The sequence below is a fragment of the Labrus mixtus genome, chromosome 13, assembly GCF_963584025.1.
Source record: "Labrus mixtus chromosome 13, fLabMix1.1, whole genome shotgun sequence".
NCBI classification, from domain to species: Eukaryota; Metazoa; Chordata; class Actinopteri; order Labriformes; family Labridae; genus Labrus; species Labrus mixtus.
In genome coordinates this window covers 21,075,295-21,098,990 of record NC_083624.1, presented here as the reverse complement: position 1 = coordinate 21,098,990, position 23,696 = coordinate 21,075,295, and the positions used below count along the sequence as shown (strand labels likewise).

The following is a 23,696-nucleotide window of genomic DNA, read 5'->3' as shown; positions in this document are numbered from 1 at the left end:
CCGGTCACCACTAATTATCACTCACTACTTTCCTTTCTCTCAAGGTTATTTTATAGTCATACACGACTTCTGCCAGACCATTTCATAACGTAATTGTCAAGATTTGAAATAATAAATATCAAACATGTTTGAAATAAATCGGGGCGTCCTCAACGATCTTGGAGCAGATCGGGGATGTTAAGATTGTATCTATATACGACTCACACTACAAGATAATCTGGTAAAATAATCGGTTTCGAGCAGCCTTGAGTCGTGAACGAACCCCTGATTGTCGGGAAGGAGGAATCGTATCTGACCTGATTATTCTTCAGTCTGAGCCAGGCTTTAGACGCCATGCTGCCACAACGCGGTAACGCACTGTGAACTCACAGACTAGGAGACTGATATGACTCCATTTTGAAATCAATAAGAATGCACAAAGACGTAATGACAGCAGATTTACGGTGCTGTTGCAGAATGGCACTTTGTAAAAAAAAAAAAAGGGACCAACTTGAGGAATCTAACCTACCTACCCTATGTCTCAAAACTAAGCTGTAAAGGGACGAACAAAAACAGAAAGAACACGAACACCTACCTCACAATGACGTAGAAATGTGTAAGGAAGGCCTGAACTTCGTGGACAGCTTGCCTGAGCAGCCTGCGGTTGGAACCCACTCCAATGTAAGTCATCCTAAAAACAGTAACCAACGTCTCCACCAGCCAGCCCAGGGGGTGGTGAGGGGTTTCACATGACTGCCAAACAAAGATGTGAATATTGAAGCATTACAGTAAAAACAAATATCACATTAAAGGACCCCAATTACTCTGAAAACAGAACAAGTGATGAGCTGCTTTAATTCCACTTGATTAGGGATGTTATTGAGTATAATAAAAGTATTGTCAAATCAGACTGCATCAACTGTTAAGTGAGTCCAGGTCATTATCAATCTATTGTGCATTGTACCTTGAGGAGGTATCTTCGTATGTTGTCATAGTTGGCCGTAGTGAACTGTTCTCCATACTGAGGAATAAACTCCAAAGACTCCAATACTTTGCTCTGAGACCTGCTGAGTTTTGGGCTACAAAGACACACACATACATGCACTAAGTGTGGTATGATAGCGTTATATAATGTCCTGTTTGTGTGTGTTTGTATGCTGCTCTGTCTACCTCTGTCTTCGTGCAGTTGATATGGTAACAGCAATGTTCTCCCAGGCCGTAGACCTCTCTCCTCTCCCAGCAGCATCACAGCCGAGCCGACGCCAACATTCATCGAACACGCAGACCCACCGCTGCTCTGCGGCCACCACATACTGACCCAGCCTGCTTCATATGCACACATTTCAACATTTTCAAACTCCAAACCAAGAATAATCACTAGACAATACAAACACACTTCTCTGTTTCTTAGTAAGCCCATAAACCCCAAAATAATTTACACAAGAGAGAGGCACACAGCTGAGGAAATAATACAGACTCAAAGAAATGGGTACCAAAAAAACAGCTTGCTGATCTGGGTGCTGGTTGCTGAACATGAGTGCATCACCATGTTATATGTGACCAAATTGAACTCACAGCATGCGGCTTCTCTCTCTAGTTTCAGGCTCTTCGTAGGCTGGTTTGGTGTACGTTCCAACCACCTTCAGACCTGTGGTCCACTCTCCACTGAACAGGCCATCTAGGTTGTCACCATTAGCGAGAGATAAAACACCCTAAAGAAGATGATGGGGAGGGTAATGAATGTTTCTGAATATATACTTGAAGGATTGTATAAAACAATGATGAACATGGACAAGATACTCATATGAAGAAAAGAATGCTAGAGATGATAAAAAAAAATCACACAAGAAGAGACAAAGATTCATTCTACCTTCCCATTGACAGTCCAGTCATCAGAGAACTCCCCATGGAGAGCTGTGTCATCATCTGACACCAACAGGCCTGGGCCCTGATAGAAAAACACAAATGCATCATTAATTGAAACATACAAAGTCATTTCAGGAGGAAGCACTGTCATTGAAGTCATTTTTACCATCATCTCATCAAGAGAAAAGCAAACAACTCCTCAGTGCTGCTATGCATCAAAGCTATGGCACAAAACGGTGACGTGTTTCACCTTCTGTCATCTAGTTAACTTTAATAGACCAAGAACATTTCAATCTCTGTTGTATACATTCAGTATGAACTTACGCTCATCTTGTTTTCTCTGAAGGTCCCCTCAAAGTAAACACCGTACTGGGTGACCACCACAGCGCTGCCATGCCGCTGCTCGTCCAACCACAGCCCCATGTACTTCTCACCTCTGGGAGGAACACATAACAGCAGTGACTCATGACTGTCCTGTGTCTTCTTTGTATATTCACATCACATTCAGTACGGCCAGTTTAACAATGTTGGGATGTGTTTGTTTGCATAAACACATTTCCAGTTCATTTTTCAGTTGATCATCAAAACAAACTGCTTATTGTTCATCTGAAAACAAAGACAATTATTAAGGCTCTCTTAAAAGAAAGTGTTCATGCTCAGTCTGGAAAATCTCTGGAAATGGGTCTTTCAAAAAAACCTAAACCTCTTTCCTCCCTCTTGGCACTAGGATGACCCGTTTTAATCCATTCAAAAGCTGCACTCTGTCCTTTGCTAGAGGACATAAAGATGCTGCATTACCCACCCAGGCTCAATGGAGCGAGAGACATTGATTAAACTGAGTTCTAGTTCTAGTCTCTGGCTCACACAAAACATTTGAGGAGATGCAGGGACCTTTCTTGGAATACTCTCAGAACCTCCAGTTTACATTAAAGATCCTTTCTTATTGTATAATGTTGCACTGTTTATATTTGTCAATTATACCATGTTGGCTGTTTTTCATTTTCTCTACCCGTCTTCTTTTAATTATATATTTATTGATGAACTTGTTATTGCTGTTTCCTTACTAAATGTTAAAACTGACTTCAAGCACCTTCCTGTTTTACTCAAGAGACAAAGTCCTTCATGCAAAGTTTCCAGGTACACTTGATTTGTTTAGGAAATCATAATATAAAACTGTGTTGATATTCCATAACAGTCCTGTTGGAGCTGACTTTCTCCATGTTTATTAGATGAAAATTATAATATTGACCTGAATGTTCTTTACAATTACAGAAAAAAACAACAATACAATTGAGTCTCCATGGTAACAGGCTAGCACAGAAAGCCCTAAAGGAAAGTTCTCAATGAGACTGAGAACTACAACAAGTACATCTTTTAACATTTTTTAAATATTACGTTAAAATAAATCTTTCTGGTGGTTTAAACACATTTGTGAAACATACCTTGTGATGTCATCGTAGACGCCATAGCCTGTCTTCTTGCCGTGGAGCCACTGGCCAATAAAAACGCCCGAAGACTTCTTACTCAGCCTCCCCGAATTCAGCATCCCGTAACCGTGTCGCTGCCCATCACAGAAACAGCCCTCATACACTTCACCACTGGCATACCTGGGAAGTCCCCACAGAGAAGTGGCCTCAAACAGTATTCATGTTCATCATCAAATCATTCAGGCTTTATTTATAGACTACAGGCAAAAAAGATCTGTACCTCAAACAGATCTGAGCACAAGAATACACACAGTGTTACTTTGTGATTATCAAATTAAATTGCTGCCATGATGCATTTAATTACTCTGAATTTGAGATTGTTGTGCATTTTAAATCACATTAAAATGTCTTCTGGATTGGAATTACAAAAGTCAATATTCATGTGTTTCAACACTTTCTTCATGCTATCTGAATGCTATTTAAGCATTTAAAAAAAGAAGACTTAAATTTGAAGTTTGGGCAAATGAAAACACTGACAGGGTTGTGAGTGTATTTCCCCACATGCCACTCAATGATAACTTCACACTGAGATTTTTGATATAGTACTCCGTCCCCAGTTTTAGTGAAGTGTTGCTCAAGTGTAGCTGAGATTAAATCACTTCAGACTTCAAATATCCTTTACATGTTTACCTTGGTGTAAAGAAATGTTGAAGATGAACATGACCTCAGTGACTCTGAAATGTTATGTTTTACACCAGTTATTTGAAACCCTCTTCTTGACTTCACTGTTATGAAAAAGCAGTATACTGACTTGTACTTGCCGAAGCCATGGAGCTTGCCATCTTTCCAGTTTCCTTGGTAGATGTCTGGCTTATTCAGCACTTTGTTGGGTATAATATAATGTCCAAAGCTTTAAAGAAAAAAAAAGTACTTCAATGTTTCAACAAAAAGTTGAATCTTACCTGGTAAATCACAATGGCATTAGCTTAAAATGTGACCATCTGGTTTCACTGTTTACGTTCAATGCTGCCAGGACTGAGAGGCCACAACTGTTTTCAGATTGAACTTTCAAATATTTAAATATGTTCTCTTGATCACAGGTCTCCCTAAGGGGGACACAGAGATGTTTCATATTTGGAAAGTACCGGTACTTACCCATCCTCTTGTCCATTCTTGAAGTTCCCACTATAGACCCGTCCATCTGGCCACTTCATGGTACCTCTGTAAAGGCAAATGTCTTTTACAATGAAGCTATTTGAACTGAACCAATTTTACACTAAAGTGGTTGTTAATTAGACATTACCATGTTGAGTCAACTTGAATCTTAATGCTTATAAAGTCTGAATTGAATAATGTTGGAAATTGCCTGCTCACATCCAGGCTGAACTCATTAACTTGTACACTGTCCCTCTTTGTCCCACAGGCTCCAGTGATTTGAGCTTATTTGGAAGGTCTGAAGTCTGTCTCATTTTTTTTGTTGTCCTAATTGAAAAACTGTACTGGTGTTATAATTGTTGGATATCTAAGGTAGAAGCTGAAAATACTTTAAAAAAATCCTTGTCATGGTACATTGAAGAACACTCAGATGTCCAGGAGAACACACAACACTACTAACACACACACACACAAATGTTCTTTGTTAAACACATGTCGTAGCAGCACACATGAAAATGAAACACACACACACACACACACACACACACACACACACACACACACACACACACACACACACACACACACACACACACACACACACACACACACACACACACACACACACACACACACACACACACACACACACACACACACACACACACACACACACACACACACACACACAAAAGAAGAAGCACAAACTTGCGCTCTAACCTTCCATGCACTCGTCCTGCCAGCCAGGCCCCGGTATACTGGGCGTCTTTAAACCGTCCCTCTCCAGTGAACACGTAGGAGGCCGTACGAGACATTGCTGTCAACCCTGGTGATGACCCCTGACCTCCACCGCCTACCACCTGATCCATCGCCTGGTTCAGAGATCGCAGCCACTTGTTCTGAAGAGAGACAGAGAGAGAGAGAATGAGAGAGACACACACACAGAGACAGAAAGAGAGATAACAAGTGAGCATTTTTTAAGAAAGAATGGCAATGTGGGAAAGAAACTATGGTTCAAATATATCAAGAAAATAAATAAATCGGTGTTGATTAATTGGTGTGTAAGCATATGCTGAGAGGAAGACAGTCTATCAATATAAATGTCTTTTTAAATGTATTTATTTTTTTAATGGAAGAAGAGCTAGGTGTGAAATAATGTTTTAACATTTTTTTTATCCACTTTACTTAAAGAGAATACATTTGTTGGCATTTCTGGGAATGTTTTTTTTAGTGCCAGTTAGGTGGATAGTAAAGGCTGTTGTTTATTTTATTCCTGCAGCTGATGCCATAAGACAGAAATAAAAAGTTGTTGCTTATATTGTTCATCAATCAGATTCGTTCCACTCTTTCAATGAAACATCAAGATAGAGTCAATAACTCTTTCTTAAAAAACTAAATCTGGACTTACACAAAAGTAATGCTGCTCAGTCATGACTTCTGGGCCTCCATACATGTGTGGTGGTGACTGTGTCTGTAGAGACCCTGTCCTCTGTCTGCATTTTGATCAAATCTGATGTTTTGATTGACTCAGAATGTTTCTGTGCAGGGAGGGATTGAGTTTCCTCCAGCCAATGACAGCATGCTGGTGAGTTTGGGAGTGCAGATACATCTCAGCGATTGAGAGCCTTTTAAACCGGCAAACATTGTGGACGTACCGGCAAAAATAGCGACGCGGATAAAATAAATAAGTGTTCCAAAATGAGGGTGAACCTAGGGTTGGCTCTTACCCGTGGACGAAGAGTTGGCCTGCTTTCTGTTAGACAGACTGGTGCCAAACACCATCAGTTAGCTTGTGCTTGATTGCTAAATAATCCGCTTTTCCATTTCAACAAACGTAATACTCTCAGGTAGGCTCAATCCGAATTTTTCATCTACAAGCTGTTAAGAACATGGCCCCTGACTCTGGTCCCCAATAATACAAAGACTTTGTCAATTTTAAGTCAGAAACACCATGTTTGATCACAATATTTCATCAAGTAAGCTTGTATTCTTTTCTCAAGTTGAAGCTTCAGCTTAAGCCTCAAGCTAAGTAAAGTGGGTGGTAAATGAATAATAAATGTACCTTCTCCTGTGGTGTCGATGCTACCAGGGTGAAACTCTCCTCTGGACATGTGATTTTGATCGCATAGCTGTAGACACAAACACAACAATAAACTTTACCTGAATGAAATCTATCATACTTTCACCAATCAATCAATCAATCTTTATTTGTAGAGCACCAATTCCTAACAAATGTTATCTCAACACACTTTACAAAAGAGCAGGTAAAATAATTTTCTCTTTATTATATTATTTACAAATTTACAAATAACAATTCAGTCTTTTAAAAGTGCTACAATCACAGGAACAAGGTAGCAGTTCTGTTGAGCTAAAGATGTGTGCTTATAATAGATTATTTTGATTTGGAAACTGTCTTAAAATCCTTCTTTAAAAAAAAAAAAAAAAAAAAAAAAATCATATAAAGACCTTATTGTAAGATATTATTATTATTATTATTATTATTATTAAAAGAGTGGGTTGGCCAGGTTTACATTGATGTTATGTTTGCTGTTTTCTTCATCCGCTTCAACTAAAAAAACAACGACCTGATGTGGATATTCTGAGTGTTTGTATCAAAAGCCAGGACTCTAACATCTCCCTACATACCTGTACGTTACATGTTACATTACTGCAAACATGAGTGAGATGTCTTATTATTAATATTATTATTGTCAATAACATTAATGGTTCACTGATGTTACAGTCACATCCACATGTTTTCACTAGTCACACTACTTTTGTCATTCAGTTTGGATTGGACAAAGCAACACACTCACAGTCCACTGCTGTCTTCTGTGACCGGTTTCACCCACAGACAGGTCAGAGGATAGACGTGATGTGTGGAGAACTGCAGATAAAGACAGATCAAAAGATTGTGTATTTAATCAACACATCTCTGCATGCACAGCACAGTCATACCTCTCACTTTCTGAGATGAACGTGAGCAGACGAGAGATTTAAAAAAGGACCTTTTGATAGTCACTATAGTTTCATCCTACTTCTGTTCACAACACATTTTATGTTTTATTTAGTGTAAGAGACATGCAGAGTGCTGGATTAACACTTTGCCAGGAGTCTCATCATGCAGAACACAGTGAATAAACCCAAAACCAAAAGAGAGAAAAAGAGGAAATGTTTAATCACTCTCTGTGATAACCCACCACACCAAACAGAGGAAGGCAAACTATATGACTGGTGGGAAACATGTTAACACTAAAATAAACACAAACTAGGGGATAGAGAAAGAGACATATTTGTTCTGCTTCAGGAATAACAGAGTTGTCAAAGAGCTGTTGTTTCCTTTGGATCAGATGCTTCTGAAAGCCAGGATGTAGCAGTGAGTTGCAGCCCTTCACAAGCATCTTTTAGGCTCCAAGCTACTGCCTCTATAACCTCGTCTAGTTGTACCACTGACACATCTAAACCGATACCCACATACACTGCATCCTGTTTGTAGCAGCTCAAGCTCAGAATAAGCCACCAGGACATGAAAACATTTTTTTAACACAGGACAACATTAATGTTAACATAAAATACATTTTACACCTGAACACTGAGCTAGATCATACTAACCTATATAAATATAAATCTGTGTGTGTGTGTGTGTGTGTGTGTGTGTGTGTGTGTGTGTGTGTGCTACATGTTTTGACCAGCAGAGGGCTCTATCTGCTTTTGACTTCTCTTTGGCTTCTCTTTACGTGAAACACTAAAAATATTAATAACACATGCTTGCACCTAAACATGCATTGGTGTATTAAGGGTTTGAGCTGATGAGTCACATTTTTACAGCCAGTTTTAATGAATCAACTTTTGAAAAATGTGAATGAAAGAGTATATAAGTTACAAAAGCTTGAGAAGATATGGTGTCTTTTAAAAGCTTTCTGCTCTTCAATGCCAGAAACACAGGATCCAACACTGTTGATTTAGAGTTGTGCCACATACAGTATGCATTTATTTGTTTAAGGGTTAAAATTCTTCTTGAGTGTCAGTGTCACTTTATATAAAGACAAAAAAGCATTTTTATTAGTAACTATAAAACTTAAAAATTCAAAAGTATTTATTTTATTCATAAAGATAAATAATGAACAGTTATGTGCCTTTCTCATGTCTATATAAACATTAGAAATGTATGAATAATCATATCAAGTGAACCCATTATCAGAGTAAGTATCATACTGTGAGTTGAGTGCTATCCTACCTGGCAGACAGTTTCCCTGAGCTTGGACTTCTCAGGGAAACAGAAACCTTTAACAACCCTTTAAAAAAAATAAAGTCCTGTGTTAAAATATATTTGTACATGTTTTGTCATTGAAAACCTATCTGTAATAAAAGATAGACCCTGAATGCTGCTGCTGAGTGCTGCTGCAGTGCAAAGCTCAGTGCAGTTCAACAGGTTGGCAGGTTGGAGAGGGAATAAGGTAACTAATGTCAGGTATACTCACAAGGATCTGTGAGGGAATGGCACCCTGAATGATTGAAAGACACATTGAATACAAACTTTATCTACAAATATGGAAGACTTCCAGTAGCAGCAGGAAGACAGAGATGAACACAAAAACCCTGTGGAAGCTTTGTCTGGTATTAAGACAGAACAATTATCTGTTTTTTGTATTTGAAAAAAGACTTCTGTCGAGATTCTCATGGAATTCTATTACTTATAAATCAAACATATAATTTTGCCTCAAGTGCACAGATAATGAGGTCGTCTGCATTTGTGTACCTGTGTGTGCACCAGAGCGTCATTGAACAGCATGAACCAGTGGTTAGAGAACCGCCCAGCATTCTGCAGAGTCAGGGATCTGTTGCTGCTCTCACACACCACACGACGTTTTGGGAGACGCAGAACCTCCTGATGAATAAATATATACATTATGTTTAAGAAACAATGCAATAAGTTCTGAACTGCTTACAAAACACAATATTATTAAAGAGCTGCCAGATAATTGTAATATAGACAATGTAACCTTCATGAAATATCACAATGACTAAAACATGGACAGGAATGAGTCATAGCTCTGCCTCTACTTCACCTAGACAACAGTGGAAGAGACCACAGCGTGTGTAGCGTGTATCTAAGTAGAAGCTCCTGGCAGTAATCACTTCTACGTCTTACACTTAAGTTGCAATTCTTACATTTTTAAAGAACATTTTTAAAATAAATTCTAACCATAAGGGGTGTTTGTTAACAAAGGACATGTCTGATAGTGTGTCATAATGTGTATGAATGTATGTTCAAGCATTTATGCTTATGGTGGAGAGGTTGGAGGGGCCGAAGGAGCTGGGGATCGAACCCCTGACCTTCTAGCTGAGAGACGACTGACTCTAGCTGCCACAATACGGGGATTGAATGTTTTGCAAATCATTAAAAAAAAAAAAAATGTATTTACATTTTACACTATGTCCCAATTTTTTTAAATTAGGGGTTGTATTTTTCTCTGAATTGACAATCAGCCCATTGTTATATAAGGCCTCAGCTAGCAGGTAACCAGATGACTTGCTGGCTAAAGCCTGTTAATGAAGCAGGTGTTTACACACGTCCCTGTCCAGGGCAAACAGCTCTCCTTGTGAAATGAATTATGTCTGATCTTAAAGGAGCACATAGACATTCATGTTTAGTAAATTTATGTTTTCCTATATCCTCTGATCAGGAACGCTGTTATCCCTGGGTGGTGAAATACACTGTATGTCACAAACACAGTAACCTCACTAAAACTCTTCCAGCTGTTTCTCATCTACACGGTTGAGTGGTAGCTTGTTAAAATAAGTCAAGACAGAGTCGTGCTCACAGTAGTTTTTCCTGGATGGCTCTTCCAGAAGAGGAGGGTGACTTCAGCCTCTTTTTTCCTCCGGGTCAGTGACAAAGACAGGGATTCATACTGACTACAGCCCTGTTGGAGGGACTGATACTCAGCAGTTAACTGCAGGAGAGAAAGCAAAGGTGAGAAATGGTTCAGCTGTTCATTTTTAATACTAGAACAAATGTTGATCACCTTACCAGTTCAACACGGACATTATACTCAAATACATTGTCAAAAGTATCAACACTCTGATTCTGTTTTAATACACCAAGGAGTTCAAACATTTTAATCTCTTTACATTTAATTTTGAAAAAGTACCAAAGCCTAAAAAGGACAAAATTCAGAATTACCCCAGCTAGGAGGGGAGGGTGAAGAGAAAGAGTGACAACATCAAACATGTAGCAGAGATATGTCCTCTTTAAATTAAATGTATTTTTAATTCTAAATGTTTCATATCAATCGGTTTGTTTTCTCTAGTTTTTTTTTTTTTAAATATGATGTAATATATAAGATACTTATTATATTTAAAAACCTGGTTATGTCATATTGCTATCAAGCTGCTATCAAGAAACATGTCATGAAAAATGCTGCCTAATACTCAAGCCAACACAAAAACAGAAATATGTTGAAACATATCCAAATGGAGTCAACCATGTGAAACAAAAAACAATCAAAAACAGAGAAGGAACATCAAAAGAGTGTTCAAGGGGAAAATAGAGAAAGACGCACAATGACACAGGAGAGAGTTCAGCCTCACCACATCATAACAAGCTGCCAGTTTGAGCAGAACTCGGTTGTAGTGGTGGAGCTGCTGCAGAGGCCAGTATAACAGTGAAACCAGATCAACATCCCCGCTGACGGACTGGTCTGATACACACAGCTGAGCCAGCATGGTCTGCTGAGAGCCTAAACACTCACTGAACAGAAACAAACACAGCGCTCAGGGTATAAAAACAAATCTTCTTTTCAGTTGAAGGAAGCTAAACCAATCGGCAATCGTTCGATTTTTTTCTTCTGCTGAACATGATGTGATACACCGCTGCTCCAGCCCCTTACACTAGCACTTGTTTATGTCTCATTCATGTACATTGTTAGGATAAAACCAAGTTAGGTATTTAAGTGCTTGCTGTTTTTGCTTTATTTCCATTGTTAACAGTCTTGCACCAAAACACCAAGTCAAATTCCCTGTATGTGTAAATGCACTTGGCAATAAAAAACTATTCTGATTCTGATTCTAAGGTAGGCCAACCCCTTAAAGGAAGAATATGTGATTTTTCACACTTAAATGTAGCAGAAATCAAATATATCCTCTGAAAATAACTCTGTGAGTCATGTCTGTCTACAATGGGAGTGACACCCGAGTCCCGCTGTCTGTGATGCTTACTGAGCCGTAGCTACACTTTGTTTACATCGCCCAGACAGCCGGCTCATCCCCTTGCGTGTAAAAGTTGTTTAATTGAGGGACTAGAGAAAAGAAGAATCTACTGGATCAAAAAGTCGCATATTCTTCCTTTTAGTGAAACATAAACGAAAAATAATCAAGCTTACCGAGAGAGTTTTTGTAGTGAGTGGAATCCACCCATCACCTGGAAGTCCCCGACTGAAGAACAGTACCTGAAGGCACAACAAAGAAGAGTTATAATGAGTAGTCATTTAAAATCCCCAACTGTACACACCATTAAAACTGAATTATTATTTTTTTTTCCGATTCAATTTGATTTGCCACCTTTGTTGTTTTGAGTCATGACACCATGTAACAGATATTCATGGCAATAAAACCAAATTCTGGATTTGGTTAATAAATACAAATTGTACACAGAAATGTGATGCTGTGGAGTCCAGATACAGCAGGCTATGATGTGTCTTTGACTTTATAAGGCTTTGATATTGTGAGGAATAAAATAAGCTGGTAATTAAACAAACTTTATATGTAACTGTAAACTGCTAGAGTAAATGAATAATATATTGAACCTTTGAAACAGTTTGTGTTGTATGAGAGAATTGTAGTTTCTGTGAGAAAAAATGTGAGATAATTTAAGGAGAATTAAAGTGAACACAGTGAAGAATAAAGAAAAACAGACAAAGGGTCTATAGGCATACTAAAGGGGTCAACAAAAAAAAGGAAGAAAAAAAAAGGGCACCTAATTAAGTGAAAGTGTTATAGTTGCAATTAATAAAACACAAAAATATATGGGTATAAAAAACGAAAGTGAACTTACTCTTTATAAATGTCCACAAAGTGCTCGGTGTGTGTCAGCAGAAGAAGAGAAGTGACATCCTGTCTTCGCACATTATGTAGGAAGTAGCTGAGTGATGTTGAATGGCGGGCGATCAGGACACTCAGACGAATGAAACTCTCACAGAGAGAGAAGAAGAGATGAGTGCATGGCTCACTTAGCGATGGAATGACACTCTCTGTGGAGGGAGAGTGCACAAACATTCACTTTAACAGCACTAATACGTTGATGAAATCATGCCTATACATCATTTTATTTACATTAAAGATAAAAAAAAATATTCAAACTCTCATTTTCAAAACCACTGCTGAACAACCGCTGAGGTGGTGAAGCAGAGTTGACACGGTCATATATTTGGGGAAAGGAGCCAGTTAGAAAAGCTCTGACCTCTGTTGCGTAGTGGTGTGAGGAGGAGCTTCCTGGTGTTGCTCAACCAGCAGAAGAACTGTCTCTCTCTGGAGGCTAGCTCATGGATGGCTGAAATAAAACCCATCACGTTCTGGTCTGCCAACGCTGCACAGCTTGGACCACCACAACACACACTGCTAATGTAACCCATCTATAAACACAGACGTACCCAAAAGAAAGAGGTTAAGGGTATGTGTTATTTATTCTAAGTTAGTCATACAATGACTATATAGGAATGTTAGTTCTCTTTCAGTCCAGCATGTTTTCCTTTTTCCTCATTGCTCTTAATGTTTTTTGATATTTTTCGTTGCTTTACTTGATTTTCACTCTTTGTATGTCAACCCAATTAAAAAGAGTTAGCTGAAATGGACTGTTGCATGTATGTGCTATCTGATCTCAGACTTCTGTTGACGACACAGATGTAACTATTTAAGCATACCACAGAGCAATATGTAAAAGTCAATATCCTCCAGTGTTGCTCCACCCATCTAACTCACTGACTGTTCTGATTAAAATGACAAACCTCCATGCAAAAGGGCAACAGGGTGGGTCTGACGGTGTAACTCTCTGCCTTGTTGGGTGACCTCTGGCATGACCTTTGACCTTTGTGTGACGTCTCCTGCTGCACTGAGAGAAGCTGCTGACCGCAGTACAACAGGACAGGCTGGACACAGTCTCCATCAGCCAAGAGGAGGGAGTGACTCTGACCAGCTGATATGTCCCAAACTCGAAGACCATCAGATAGCTACAGTTGGCGGGTTGGGACAAAACACATTACGCCATTAGGACATTTACAGGCATTAGTGTATTCTGGAATAATACATGAAATATAACAGACATTACGGACATTAAGATATAAATCAAGAAGACCCCTAACATTGCAATATGGTGAATTGTTTGCACTAATGACTGAAAAAAACAAAAGAAGAGTCAAGAATGACTTATTCTGTACCTTAGTGAGTTGAGGAACGGTGACAGGACTGTTGACATGACCAAGCTGTCCACACATGTTGCTGCCCCATGAGTACACCTGCAAAATACAAGATTATGGTTAAGACAAGGCCTTAAAGCATGTGCCTGTGTGTGTTCTGTGTCTGTTACCTGACAGTGAGCAGTGAGAGCCAAGGAATGGTGTGAGCCAGCAGCCACTTTGATTACCTCCTCACCAATCATAGACTTGACACATAAAGGCTGGAGTCTAAACACAAAAGCACAAGCACACACAAGCTCATTTTAAATGTATCTGTCAACTTAGTAATAGTAATTGATTCTTAAAATATTTACAGTTAAGCAATGGGATTTTAACCACAGCACCTTCTTGATTAAAATGTCAAATCTAATGTTTTGAGTTAATTTTGAGTAAATTGATATAACTTTTGCTATTATAGTAAAAGAATTTGTGCGTGTTTATGAGGCCAGACCTGGCAAGTTGATCTCCATGGCCCAGTTGCCCCTCAGACCCGCGGCCCCAGCTCCACACTTCAGTCTCCAGAGATGGAAGCCCGTCTCCAGCATCCTCCGGAGCTGCAGCCTGGCACCGACAAACAGAGGATGGTATGCAGGCACAAGGCCTGTGTCGTCGTGGAGACCCTTAAAGAAAAATCATGTCACCTTATGATTAACCCCAGATAACAGTTCTGTCAATAAACTGAACAATCACCTACAGATTACATGCATATTGAAAAGTGTAAATAAGCATCATCTATAATATGAAACAACAGCCAACAGAGACTACAAATAACAGAGTAGCTGCCGGCAGAGAGCTGTGTGAGTCTGACAAGGTGAGGTGAGCAGGCACAGAATAGAAAATACGTACATGTTACCTCCTGTCAAATAGTTTAATGCTATCTCAAAAGGAATGTTATTATCTCAAGATAAGCATGACAGGCCTGACACGCTGTGGTCTTGACTTTTATAACATTTGAATTTGAGCTGATAAGATAAAGCTTTGGAGAACACATGGTCAGTGTGTCAAACTAGGTGACAAACAGAGGCTGAGATTCTATCGGTTGCTTCTGTTTGAGATAACATTTATACTCTTCTTTCCTGTAGGTCAGGCTGCAACTTCAGAGGATCGCAATTTAGTGATTCTGCAGATTTTGATAATGACTGGTACCAAGTGACGGATGCACGTTTCAGTCTTTGGGGTCACAGTTAGCATTTTGGACAACATAACTAATTTTGTTTAGGCAGCTGCGTAGCCCGCTAAAACCGCCATAGTAGTAAGACATCAATATTTGGTGAGTATTTAATAAACATTAGGTGTTGCTGAACTCTCCATTTGACCTGTTTGCCTGTTGTTGCTGTGGTTTCCTGTACTCTGCTGAGAGCTTCACATTTAAGGAGTAATGATCATTGTGGGAAATGCATTAAGTTTGCTTTAAAGCAAAGATTAAGATAATAATTAAATCATCATTATGTACCTTTGCCCTTAATATGAAGATGTGGCCAACAGCCTTACTAAAAACAGAGGGACAAAGGTAGCCTGGCTCTGTCCAAAGAATGAAAGGCTAGCTACAGCATATATGCTTTAAAGATTTTGCGCAAAACACTTAGTATAGTAGGAGTAGTGGTATATAGTAGTTAAGCTGATAACATCCTTAATACTTTGGGCTCATATATCAATATTCCAATCTTGTCTTGGCAAGAGAGAAAATTAGCTGAAAGTTCTGTCCACTTGTTCACACTCGACCATTCCTACCATGAGTGGGTATTCCAGGCAGGGAGCGTCTTCTGCTTGCAGCGTTCCCCTTCTGATTGATATTCGTGAGACTTGAGCTCTTCTGCCCCTGCAGTCCCCGCTTCTCTCCAGCAAGAAAAAGGCGAACTTCTTCCAAACACACTGGTGAGGAGGAGTACGGTATGGAACTGCTGCTGTAGGATTTGAGATCAGAGACACAGATATACTGTGGGTGAGAATCATCTTGGTGTGTGGATAGTGCAGCTCCAATAATATTCTCCCTTTCCACCATGATTGAGCATACTGTGATGGGAAATGACTTAAATAACATTAGGATCATGACAACAACAGCAGGAATAATGTTCTTTCAAATATTTGAGCAGCAACTTTGACCTTTTTTTAATACATTTCATACACTTTTTTCTTTAATTATTTTTGGGCCTTTTTTCCTTTATTATATTTAACAGCTTAAGAGAGACGGGAAATGTTGGGATGAGAGAGAGTGGGGGGATAACATGCAGCAAAGGGCAGAAATCCGATTTGAATCAACGGCCGCTGTGAGCCTCCGTACATGGGGCACTTGACATAACCGCTATGGTCTCTAGTGCCCCTACATTTAATACACTTGATTAATCCAGAGGGGATTGAACTTCCACTCTGTTATTGTGAGACCAGCTCACACACATAGGTGTGAAATAGGGAGGGGGCTGCACAGGGATTGGTGACCTGAGCGGATGAAGATTCAGTGCCTTTTTCAAGGATACCTACTACCTCTGCAGGACTCAGTTAATAGACTGCCACCTCTCCAGCAAGCAGTCCCAAATTTCCCACTTGGCCAATACCAGGATCTGAACCGACTACCCACCAGTTCCCTACCCAGGTCCTTACAGACTGAGCTGCTGCTGCCCCATGTTTCTCTACAACACTGATTAATTGCACTAGCTAACATTCTGGACCCAATAAGGTACTTAAATGATAATCAATCCAAAAGTCCTACCTGTTGGTTTGGCTTTTAATTTGTAGGTCTTCTTTGAAACTGGAAGTCAATAGATCAGTGGATGGAGTTGAAGAAACACAGCTGTCATCTGGAGAGAATAATGGGGGAGGGGGAGGATAAGAATTAAAAAACAAAGTATAAGAAAAAAATATAAAGAAAACAGGCAAAGCAAGCTCAGAAAAGTCACAAATAGCAGCAAACAAAAACATTACTATAAATACAATTAACATGTCTGAATGTCTAACCTGAAGTGTAACTGCTCAGTGAGTCGGTGTCTCCTGGCCCTGTAATGTGGTCCCATGAGTAACTTGAGTTTTTCTGGACTAATTTCTGAAGCTCCATTCCTTCAAGGAGAGAGGTGTCCTTATTCCCGCTCCAGACTGGCAGGGAGCGAGACAAGCGGCCGCCGTCTACTTCAGTGAGAGGGTCAAAGTGCTCATGGGGCTTAAGCTGGCTGTAAGGGCTACTGCTAGCCGTCCTTGCACCATGTTGAGGCTTAGGTCTGGGGCTGCTTCTCCTTGGAGGGGTCTAGAATTGCAAACCAGAAGGGGTGTCAACACACAACAAAGACTATTAAATTGGCAAATATATTTCTAGAGAGCAACAATATGACGGCTGAAAAGCTAATGAGCTACTAGATCAAAGACATGACTCCCTCATGCATTCTACAGCTTATCGGAAATGTTGTATCCTCTGGTAGGACATGGCACTGTGGACACCCTAACACACATTTTTTTTTCCTTCTTTATGTTATTTTTGGACTTTGCTTACCTCGCCTGACAGCTCCACCCCCAGGGGACAGTAGTGACTAGTGTCAGCTGCCAACAACTCGTCCCTCTCTGTCACAAAGGACTGAGTTGACTGGCCCTGCTCCCCTTTCTCAGGATTCAGGGTGTTGTAGTTCTTTGGAGTTAAACTACGAACCAAGGCCAGGCTGTGGTATGCTCCACAAGCCACCTGTGAGATATGAGACATGACATGAGTTTTTCTGGAAACAGAACTAAGTATTGTTGGTTATTTTTGATAAGAAGTCATGGTATCTTAAAAGGTAAACTACCTGAAGTACATGTCTGCCTGCCAAGTGCTCCACCTATGTAATAGCATAAATATGATTAGTGAATCCATACAGATTTGACAAGTGCAAAACAGAATATTCACCCTCTTTTTCATTTTGAAAAAATCTGATTGATAAGATATACAGAATATAATGACTCCTAAATACATTTCTTTGAACCCCCACCCGAATGTGCTCGAACCTTAACGTGTGATGTTCTAAATTCATTAAAAATGGTTTTATTCACAAAAAAAGACAGCCCTAATACCCATGCACACCGCATTCATACACTAATGCTGTCAAACTATTAGAATATTAATCGCAACTCTAAATTATTGCAATTTTGTACTGCCTTAAGCTGAGAGTACTTTACTTGCTGTTTGAATTCAAACCTGCTTTTAAAGAAAACATCAACATGTGACTGCAGGAGCTAGGAAAGAAACCCCTGACCTTCCTGTTGAGAGTCAACTGACTATACCACTGAACTACAGCTGTAAGGGGTCTATATAGGTCACGCAGGGTTACCAGATATTCAAAAAAGATTTTTCGTCATTTCTTGGAGTGTGATTTCCAATAACCATTTAGGTATGAGAAGACGGGAATCCATTTACAAAGTAATAGTCAAGTTTGTAAGGTTCTCCAATAAGCAGATTTATGGATCCAGTTGGAAGTTAAAACCCACTAGTTTTCATTACATCACAGAAGTTATGCGAGAAAACTCACCTTCTGTGGTTTCCATACAGGGAAAGTACTGGTGACCAGGCCAAGCTGGCAGCCACTTCCCCACGCCCACAGCTCATTCTGAGCTGACAGAGCAAGGCTGTGCTCCCGTCCGAAGGCCAGATCCACCACCTTAACCACCGCTGGAGGAATGACCTCACTATCCACCACAGGGACATGGCAAGGCTCTGAAACTGATACAAGATACAAGAATAAAAGAAGGGATTGATGCTCTAAGCAAAGAATAATAGTCCAAAGGGACATATGTTGGTGAGATGGAGAGAAAAACAGAGGGCGAATAAGAATAAAAGAAGGGCGAGGAGTAAGGCTGTAGCAGTGAAGGGGTGATTCGGGTGGCTGAATAGGTATTATCACACCACATCCTTTTTTTATTGAGCAAATTTGTTGGTCAGTGTTAGAAAACTGGCGGCCCCTGTCCCCCAACAATAAGATAGTTTTGATTGTGACTTTCATTTATTTTAATGATTTCTTAACAGCAACTCCAAGACAATCAGTGACACACACAACAACAGTAACAGTTTGCGAGAAGCACAATAGTGTTTTTTAAAAACCTTCACAATACAGTTTGGCTACAGAATATATTATGTTACGAGAGAGAGAGAGAGAGAGAGAGAGAGAGAGAGAGAGAGAGGGAGAGAGGGAGAGAGAGAGAGAAAGAGCGCTGACAAGCTGCACAGAAACTTACTGTGTGCACAGATTTCCAGTACATATCTGTGCACACAGTTTACAAAACGGTCCTCTCAGATTGGAGTTTCATGTTCACCATGGGCACGGATTTTCAAACAGAGTTATATTTTTTTCTTCTAGGCCTCTAGCCACACAACAAAACTCCTGTTTTAAAGTTTCCCTTGTGACTCCGTTATCACAACCTCGTGTGGGTTAGGGTTAGGCTTGTTATCAAGACGCAGCGAAAACAAGAGAGAAAAATCCCATCAGCATCAGATAGAGATAGAGAAAGAAAGAGAGAGAGAGAGAGAGAGAGAGAGAGAGAGAGAGAGAGAGAGAGAGAGAGAGAGAGATGGGAGATCCCAGTTTTCATATTAAGTACTAAGCGTGTTATGTATTCTGTAGCCAAATCGTACTGTGCAGTTTAAAAATAATAAACACTGTCTTATACTTTTTTTGAAGGCAAACGGCTGAAGAGGAGGTGATTCTGGTGATATCTGTTGCTGTCGTGACGGTGCTTTGATTCAGCACACGGCGTTGCCAACTGTTTCAAGAACTGGTCACAAACTGTTCCATGGCAAAAATATTTGTGTTTGTCGCTGATGGTCATGGCATTGTTGTTTAAAAAAAACAATTAAATCATTAAAAGTCATAATTAAAATAATCTTGTGGGTCAGATACTATTTGCGTAATTGAGAGCTCAAATTTAATATGTTTACAGGGGACTTGTTGATGCATATTTTATAAATTGCCTCATCTAAAAAAGCTGATTCTCATTTTTCATTTGGCTGGAAGCTGAAATGTTCCCAAAGGGGTGAAGTCTTTGTTTCCGTATACATGAGGTGGAGTGAGGCAATACTATCCAGCTGCAGCCCCAGAGTAGAAACCCCTGGTGTGAAAAAAGTCCCTGGCTTGACATAAGAACCTGACCTGACAATCATGACTTACTGTACTGATTAGAAACGTCAAGGATAATACATATTGAAAATCAGAAGTAGAAGAAGGTCATTCATTTTTGCGACAGCTTTAGCGAGGAGATTTGAAGTTAACCAACCTGTGATGTTTGATGTGATCTCTGATGCTGCACAACTCTTAGTCAGGCCACACTGTCCTGCAGTGTTCTCCCCCCACATATAGATGTTGCCCTGGTCACTTAAGGCTCCGCAATGGAAGCCACCAGCAGCCACACGGACCATTGTCTTTCCCAGCAATGAGACCTCCAGCACAGGAGCAGACACTGGTACACTTAGATCCCTCCAAAACAGCTCACCAAAAGAATACACCAGACCACCTGCTAGACAGCAACGACTGAGTAACAGCACACATTGCTTTGTGTAACAAGGACTTTAAATCTTCAAAAAAAAAAGCTTTTCAATAATCAAATGGAGAAATAAAACTTTAGACAATTGAACAGACTTTGCATACATTTTGTTTACTTTAGCATCTGAATACCACAGTGATAATAAACTAACTTAAATAACTCCTGTTGGCACTGAAGAGCTTTTGTATACTACTCACCCTGTGTGAGCAGGAGTCCATGATGTTCTCCAAGGGCAGTCTGCAGGACAGGCCTGGATAGAAGCACTCTCTCTGGACACAGCTGCAGAGCGGGGCCCGCTGACTGCCAGATGTAGAGAATTCCTCGCTCTTGCGGTGTCTGGGCCTGCTCTTCCACAGGGCTGACATTAAAAAAAAACACAAATCTATTGCTACCTTCTCTGGTTTGAACCTTATATTAAGATGTTATAAGCTCTTCACCTGCCAAGTTTCTCTCCAAACCCAAAAGAGTAGAAAAAAACCTGGCAAAAATGATCTTGTTGTTTTAGTTTAGCTTTGGTGGCATATGTTCTTTGAAAATTAAATCCCAACTCATTCATCCATCAACCAATAAATGTTTGCACAGCACCTGCAGGCCCTGACATGCAGTTATGTTTCCAGGGAGGAGAGAAACGGCGGCAAATGGCTGAGCAGAAACTGTCTACAAAACACTCCCACTACTGAGCTGGACGCATCCTAACGAGCTGAAAAGCAGAGGTACAACACTCAAAAGCCACTCTTACTATTTGCCAAGGTTAATGCAAAAGCCTCTGGAAACGTTAGCCATCTCATAGGGAAGCAGGTTATCCAATATGTAATATCCAGAAAATCTGTTTAACTTGAGTGGCAAATTCCAAATATTAAGCAAAAAACTTAAAGGTCACATATTATTCTAATTTTCAACCAGTCTAAATAGGTCCCAGAGCTTCCAAGACATGTCTGTGAAGTGTCTTGCTAAAACTCCACTCTGATTCTGTATTTTATAATGCCTTTAAAGCTCTCTATTTGTAGCCCTGCTCAGAACAGGCTGTTTCTGTGTCTGTAGCTTTAAATGCAGGTTAGCTGTGTTAGACCACGCCCCCTCTCTGGAAGGGTTTGGGCTTTCTTGCTTCATGCCCAATAGTCTATGGTGAGAAGGCAGACTGAGAGGGCAGAACAAACACCTAGCTGTGGGAGTGTCCGCCACCTGGGGGAGGGGTTACTGCCCTTTGTGATGTCATGAAGGGAAAATCTCCAAACTGCCTGTTTGAGGACACATTTTCTGAAAAGTGGGACTGAGAGACTGAACTTCTCTCATGACTAGGGGGTTTGTAGACAGACTAGAGAGAGACCAACTATTTTTTTTTAACATATCCGTATAAAACTTGCTTTGCCAAATACCGCTAAAGTTTTTGTAACTGGTTAAGGAGTTTGAATTGCTTGTGCGAATCAGAGTTGCTTTATATAACATTATAAAATAGAGATACACCTATTGTGAAAACCAGAGTCAATATCCATACAGATGTTTAAATTGGAAATTTAGCCGACTGTTGATACCAGTGTTTTTTTTCTAATACTCCTTTTGGTGTATGACTCCCACACTGCCATAATTTTCTCCCATGTTTGATCATGAAAACATATCAAAGTTTGTCTACGAGGTGCCATCCTTTGCCCTAGAAATAAAACTCTAGATTCCAGCATTAAATTGATACAACACAACAGATAAACATCCGCTACAAACTTCCATTCATGCCACATTGTTTGCAGGTGGACCGATGTTTGTCAACAGGGTGGATAGGATATCGGCTGATACAGATGATAAACCAATGCATCAGTGCATCACAATAATCTAACATCTTGTTTAGATGACATTTAACAGAAACACAATTTAATTAGCATCTCATTTTGCATCAAATGGACTTTCTGGAGTGTGTGTATGTGTACCTCTCCTCTCTGTTCTCCATCACTTCAGATTCTCCATTCCACAGGACAAAGAAGACATCTTTATCAACATATTTCCAAATCTCTGTTGTTCTGTTCACTCCCAACAATTATTGTGATGAAGAAAACGCAGTCCTCCGCTCTGTTTTGACACATCTTTGGTCCATCAGGCTGCAGGTGCCTCCTTACTGTAAATCAACTGTTAGTAAAAAGAATGACTTAATTCAACAGGTTAACATTGTGACCAAGTGTGACATCATGACATGTACAATAAAAATTATCTATTTATGTCAATATGTTCTCTAGCTCAGTATCAGAGTAATATAAAATATTATGTTTGTATTTAGAGATGCAAATTTTGTGGACCTAGACAGAACAGACATTTCTTAAACCATTAATAAAAACATTTATACCGTAGATTGACTAAATTATCAAAACCTATAGTCCACACTTCATCATTTTTAAGCACTTTTGAATGGCGTCTTAAAGACTTCATAATCAAAGCATTATTTTTTTCTATTTCCAATTTCAAGGAACTTTAATACTCATTTGATAGTCTTGTCTTCTTAATACAACTTTAAAGACAGTATATTGTTGACCGATGCTCCTCTGCTTCAGATCATATTCAAAGTTTTGTCAGGCTTTATTTTCTTGTTGCTAGGAGACACAACAAACCACTTAAACACGATACCCTCACCTTAATGTCATTATGCTATCATTAGCTGCTTCACCTGGTCAAATCAGAAGACGTGTTGACACTATGAAAATATGCATACCTGTAAGTTGAGGGTCAATAACACGTTTTCAAACTTTTTGTATATGAAACGTTTGCGAGTTGTAATTACCTCTTAAACACTTAAATGCTGAGTATAATCATCTAATGTTACGGCTAACGAAACTGACGTTAGCTTGCTCGATGCTAAAACTGCTAAAGAAGCTAACTAAACTTACCGAGTGCATTTTTTTTTAACTCTGAAGACCGTGGGAAATAATAATGATGCAGACACTCTGAATGGGTACCGACTACCGTGTCTAAGTGTCCCGGCAGAGACCCTGATCTACTGCATGTTTCGGATGTCTGAATCAGTGCCGCGGAGTGAAAGCAGAAGTTCGTTCTGACAGTTCTGTGTTGTTCTGGAGAACAAGCTCTTCGATGGGAGCCGAGCAGGGACAAACAGAACGGAGGTGACTCACCTGTTGCTGCGGTGAGGCCTTACTGTACACTCTTAATGTTAACAGCCTACACTACTGGTGTTGAGACTACATATCTGTGAGCGTGTTTTCCCATATGAAATATCGACATATTCTTCATTTGCTTCGTTCACTTAGACAAGTTAAGGCTACATAGAAAACGCCTAAGTCCAAACATTTCACAGTCTGGTCCTTTAAGTCTGTGACCAGACTCCTCTGAG

At 39.8% G+C, this 23,696-nt stretch overlaps 1 protein-coding gene across 5 annotated transcripts in view; it reads right to left on the bottom strand.

The window, feature by feature from the left end:
* The window catches only part of LOC132987225 (alsin-like), a 30,795-nt gene extending 7,388 nt beyond the window's left edge, over nucleotides 1-23,407 (bottom strand). Inside the window, exons 1-33 of one of the 5 annotated variants that reach the window (XM_061054129.1) lie at nucleotides 23,227-23,407; nucleotides 22,288-22,465; nucleotides 20,566-20,726; nucleotides 20,102-20,338; nucleotides 18,364-18,554; nucleotides 17,644-17,676; nucleotides 17,358-17,543; nucleotides 16,832-17,114; nucleotides 16,587-16,674; nucleotides 15,611-15,783; nucleotides 14,331-14,499; nucleotides 14,011-14,107; nucleotides 13,862-13,939; nucleotides 13,433-13,654; nucleotides 12,889-13,060; nucleotides 12,484-12,679; nucleotides 11,813-11,878; nucleotides 11,022-11,181; nucleotides 10,253-10,384; nucleotides 9,187-9,315; nucleotides 8,909-8,932; nucleotides 7,244-7,314; nucleotides 6,490-6,556; nucleotides 5,148-5,326; nucleotides 4,428-4,493; nucleotides 4,084-4,182; nucleotides 3,288-3,452; nucleotides 2,170-2,281; nucleotides 1,850-1,927; nucleotides 1,555-1,691; nucleotides 1,150-1,305; nucleotides 944-1,058; nucleotides 575-732 (exon numbers count right to left, since the gene is read on the bottom strand). In XM_061054129.1, coding sequence (XP_060910112.1) covers nucleotides 575-732; nucleotides 944-1,058; nucleotides 1,150-1,305; nucleotides 1,555-1,691; nucleotides 1,850-1,927; nucleotides 2,170-2,281; nucleotides 3,288-3,452; nucleotides 4,084-4,182; nucleotides 4,428-4,493; nucleotides 5,148-5,326; nucleotides 6,490-6,556; nucleotides 7,244-7,314; nucleotides 8,909-8,932; nucleotides 9,187-9,315; nucleotides 10,253-10,384; nucleotides 11,022-11,181; nucleotides 11,813-11,878; nucleotides 12,484-12,679; nucleotides 12,889-13,060; nucleotides 13,433-13,654; nucleotides 13,862-13,939; nucleotides 14,011-14,107; nucleotides 14,331-14,499; nucleotides 15,611-15,783; nucleotides 16,587-16,674; nucleotides 16,832-17,114; nucleotides 17,358-17,543; nucleotides 17,644-17,676; nucleotides 18,364-18,554; nucleotides 20,102-20,338; nucleotides 20,566-20,726; nucleotides 22,288-22,307 — 4,220 coding nt within the window. In that variant the 5' untranslated portion in view covers nucleotides 22,308-22,465; nucleotides 23,227-23,407. Of the gene's footprint in view, nucleotides 1-574; nucleotides 733-943; nucleotides 1,059-1,149; nucleotides 1,306-1,554; nucleotides 1,692-1,849; nucleotides 1,928-2,169; nucleotides 2,282-3,287; nucleotides 3,453-4,083; nucleotides 4,183-4,427; nucleotides 4,494-5,147; nucleotides 5,327-6,489; nucleotides 6,557-7,243; nucleotides 7,315-8,908; nucleotides 8,933-9,186; nucleotides 9,316-10,252; nucleotides 10,385-11,021; nucleotides 11,182-11,812; nucleotides 11,879-12,483; nucleotides 12,680-12,888; nucleotides 13,061-13,432; nucleotides 13,655-13,861; nucleotides 13,940-14,010; nucleotides 14,108-14,330; nucleotides 14,500-15,610; nucleotides 15,784-16,586; nucleotides 16,675-16,831; nucleotides 17,115-17,357; nucleotides 17,544-17,643; nucleotides 17,677-18,363; nucleotides 18,555-20,101; nucleotides 20,339-20,565; nucleotides 20,727-22,287; nucleotides 22,484-23,226 lie in introns of all 5 variants that reach the window. The other 4 variants (XM_061054128.1, XM_061054131.1, XM_061054132.1 and 1 more) reach the window with 4 other exon arrangements.
* Nucleotides 23,408-23,696: the final 289 nt, after the last annotated feature.